Genomic DNA, 4064 nt, shown 5'->3' on the forward strand with positions numbered 1-4064 from the left:
GATAATGGAACATAAGATAAATGTAATCGGGAAGGTAAAACGGAACTAGACCTCAAATCGATTATGGATATCCTATGGGGATGATACACTAATATATTGAGTCATGGACTAGAGCTAATCAGAGCTTTGTAAATACGCTATATAAATCGAGAGTGCAGCTCTAGGCTTTTAGTGGAATAGCGCTAGAGTTTTATAATCATGAGACGGACTTGTTGGTTTACAAGTAGCGTTGTGATTATAGGAGCTTAATTTATATATATCCATCGGGTCCCTTCGCTAGCTCACATAATTTCCTGTAACGATACGGTGTATTTCCTACACATTGGTAACTTGTGTTATTTCCGTAACGAAAGGTTCAAAGTTAATTCATGGGTGAATTAATTGATAAATTAATTCTAAATAAATTGGTTGAATTATTGTTTTAAGAGTTGTTTAATATGGGAAGACTATTATATGACTATTTTGATCAGGCAATTTCTCTATTGGGTTGCTTGAATCAAAACTAATGCTCTATGCAAGTTTTTCGTATTGAAAAACTAGGAAAAACAACTTTCGTCAGTGCAGACAGGTCGACCGGTTGGGTAGACCGGTCACAGGTCGACCGGTCCGGTCAACCGGTTAGTGAAGACAGGTCGACCGGTGAGTTATAACGTCTCTGTCACCGGTCGACCGGTTGTAACGTAAAATGCATGCTGACGTGGGAAAATCGACTCTAGATACGATTAGAACTTTGGGAAACTTAATTGTTACGGAAGTATAACTTCCAAAACACTATAAATAGCCTATTAAGTCACATTACTCATTAGATCACTTGAGAAACTTTTTGGAGGCTATTGATAAAAGATTCCTTAGAGAAAAAATTGTTTAATTCTCAAGAACAATTTTTTCTTTGGCTCTCTTGTGATTGGAAGGAGATCAAGAATACCTAGAGGAGATTAAACGACGTGTGCCCACCCGCACACCGATTGTGGAAACGAGAATAGCAAAGAAGACCAGTTGGTTGAGGCTCTTCCGGTTGCTGTTTAGAACGCTTAGATCTGTCAGACGTGTAATTTCCTAAAATCTCAAAAGGTATGTTTTAGATATTTAGTATTTATGTTATATAGCATCATGAACATGTTCTTCTTTGACTTTGACGTTGATTAAAATTTTTAAATTCCGCTACGCACTCGATGCCATTAATTTTCCAACACCTTCCTCCTTATTTCCTTTTATGTTTGGCTTCTAGGAAAACCGAAGAAATCTAACTTAATTGATATCAAACAATAACAAAGTATAAAACACATGCTTTAGTAATGCGCTTTCAAAGGTCTCCCTTCAATGTGAAAGGTAATTTTGAGACCAAGTTAAATTATTGTGTACATTGATTGTCAATCTTAATTTGAGTGTTGAAATCACAAGATGGATGTGAAGTCTAATGCCTATCTATAACATGCATGTGTAATCGGAATCTTTGTGTCGGAGAAGTAACCGCTTATTATCTGGTTAGCGATCCAGCGATTTGCAGCCTCCGTATAGTGTATACCATCCCAACTAATATGCAGGGAAGGATCTTTGCAGGCACCAATAAAAATCTGAGTTCCGTTCTTTAGTAAATTATTCCCACAATAAAAACGAATGCCATCCTTGTAAGAACCGCAACAGATATTCAAATTTTCAAAAAATCCTGCGAAATCGAAGAACATGAAGGAAGAAAAGGTTAGTAAAAAAGAAGTCAACCATATAATTTCTTGGCTTGTTTGTTCGAAGCAATATCGATAAGGATTCCATAGTTTTAGCATTATACTATCGATCTTGGATCAATCACATTCTATCATATAAGAGCGTTGGATTTGTGTAATATTGCATGGTATTGTGTAATTAGGCTAAAAACTTGTAGTGCTCAACTTTATAATCTGTGACAACAGAAAAGGCAGGATATTGTGCGTTTCATTTGGTGGTATAGTTGTATAAGAGCTCAAAAATGGTTAGTTGTTTTAATTCCTCTTACCTTGCTTCTTTGCATCGCTGATCAAACTATACTTTGCAGCATACATGTCCACATATGTTATTGCAGCGAGAGGAAGCTCTGTCTTTAGTTTGTTCACTCTCTCCTTCAGCTGCCTATTAAACTCTTTTGCCACGTCGTTTTGAGACTTGACACAACCATTGCCATCAAGAAAGCCAGGGACTGGATTATGGATGTCGAACAGGGTTGACGGCAAGCAACCAATGGGACCCGTGTTATGTATCCAGAATGTCCTTGCTCCTTGTTGGTATAGAAACTGTAAAATGTGGTTAAATATTGAGCATGACATCCACTAGAGGTAAGAAAGATTACAACTATTCCATATGTGTATCGCCAATTAAACTGAAAAGTACTTCTTACTTGGACGTCCACACCGAACTGGTTGATCATATCGGGGATTGCGGATTGAACTTTTTCCTTGGACGTATTTCGGAAAATTGCAGAAAGATCATTTTGCCCGATATCAATCACGAAGAGTGACTTTGAGAACTCCTCTGGTCTTGGAAAGTTTTTTCTGTTCGCGCTTCTCCTGCCTGCAAGAGGTCAAAATGAGAAAGGAAAATCCCTACTAGATTCAAATGCTTGGAAAAGCGTTTGCTGTAACAATGGTGATTTTAAAAACAACCTTGGGAGTAAAGCTTGGTGGTGCGGTTCTTGAAGTTGGAGTATTGCACGGTTTGGATATCAAGCGGAAACGGGCTAATACCAGACACGAACAGCGAATCATTCGCCCGCCTAATAGTCGCTCCCCCTGTAGCAAAGTTTGCACCATGCCTGAAATTGGTCCCAAATGAATCCAAGTACGGGCTCAAGTACGGCAATCCAAGGTACTTCGCTGCAAAAGTATGTTGTAAAAGGTCAAAGAAGCTGGAGTCCCACGTCACTTGAACATAGAAAGTTCAATTTTTACACATATTACACATGTAAACAACAATGCATCAGACATCTTATTCTAAAATAGCGACTCTTTGAGGAAAAACTACAAATAATTGGAGTGCATAATTTAGTTACCAATGAAATCAATGACCAAGCGGCCATCACAAACTCTCCCGGCAGGATCATGGAAGAAAGTTACTCCATTGGGAGGAGGCCTTGGGTAAAATGCAGCTGAAATAGCACCAGTGTCCGAATTTGAATCGCCAAAATTGAAAATTGCTGGGAATTCACAAGGCATTACATTGTCAGTCACTTTTTCACATCCAACACTGAGAACCCACGTAAACAAAACTCCTGCAAATAAAAATCTTGCACTAGTAGTGACCTCCATTTCACTGCAAGCAAGAGATACATACCTGGAATGGAAGCTTGGATATATATATAGATATATATATATATATATATATATCTATAAAGAAAGACCACTTGACTTGGATTTTAATACTGGGTTTCTTACTTGCTAACGTTAACTAGCTGTTCTTTATCTATTGCTTTCGTTGACTATGAGATGTTTACATTTTCTCAAACGACAATCAGTAATGGGTTCATTCTGGTAAGTGCTTGTAACGTGAAAATGATTTCCCCCCCAAAGAAAAGAATATTTTATTGATATTATATTCCGTTTATGTCCATTATCCACTTGACTTCAATCTTTCAAAAATCCCACGTCATTCTTATGATTGTATAAGAAAATTCCAGATCTAATCTTTATGACTTAGTAGCCGTTGCAGTAGCCAAAAAAAAAAAATAATAATAATAATAAATAAAAATTAAAAGAAATGACTTGAGTAGCCGTTTGAAGTGCTTTTGATCTAAATATTCTTCTTCTGAGTATTGTTTTTGAGTATGTTCTTGTAATTGTGTCGTTAAACTAGATGAAATTAGTTTTTTTTTTTTTTTATGCTGTCGTTTTTATAGGTGTGAATTGTTGTTAGTTCATGTCGCTTTCATGAATTAATTTTGTGTCATTTAAGATGATGTTGTCGATTTCTTCAGTTTTGTGGTTCTTGTGGGTTTTCAAAATCAAGTCGTTTCTCGAGATACAAACGTATTTTGGGATGTAGTTTATTCTGTCGTTTTTACATTCATGTCGTTTTCTGAGGATGTTTAGCAACATGGG

General features: G+C 36.8%; 1 protein-coding gene across 1 annotated transcript; it reads right to left on the reverse strand.

Annotated features, from left to right (window-relative positions):
• Nucleotides 1-1302: 1302 nt before the first annotated feature.
• On the reverse strand, nucleotides 1303-3275 carry LOC21385422 (GDSL esterase/lipase At5g14450). Its single transcript, XM_010111754.2, has 5 exons — nucleotides 3020-3275; nucleotides 2634-2843; nucleotides 2369-2541; nucleotides 1991-2264; nucleotides 1303-1666 (listed from the first exon to the last, which is right to left on the reverse strand). Exons 1-5 carry the CDS (start codon nucleotides 3273-3275, stop codon nucleotides 1422-1424), a joined length of 1158 nt encoding a protein of 385 aa, XP_010110056.1. The 3' UTR covers nucleotides 1303-1421.
• Nucleotides 3276-4064: the final 789 nt, after the last annotated feature.

This window comes from Morus notabilis, unplaced genomic scaffold (genome assembly GCF_000414095.1).
Source record: "Morus notabilis unplaced genomic scaffold, ASM41409v2 Scaffold2072, whole genome shotgun sequence".
Taxonomy (NCBI): Eukaryota; Viridiplantae; Streptophyta; class Magnoliopsida; order Rosales; family Moraceae; genus Morus; species Morus notabilis.

Excerpts from the sequence above, each read along its gene's own strand:
- LOC21385422 (XM_010111754.2), bottom strand. The coding sequence starts at position 3,275 with ATGGAGGTCACTACTAGTGCAAGATTTTTATTTGCAGGAGTTTTGTTT. Across the intron at positions 2,542-2,633 it reads CACCAAGCTTTACTCCCAAG|GCAGGAGAAGCGCGAACAGA; the intron begins GTTGTTTTTAAA and ends GACCTCTTGCAG. Across the intron at positions 1,667-1,990 it reads CAGCGATGCAAAGAAGCAAG|GATTTTTTGAAAATTTGAAT; the intron begins GTAAGAGGAATT and ends TCGATTTCGCAG.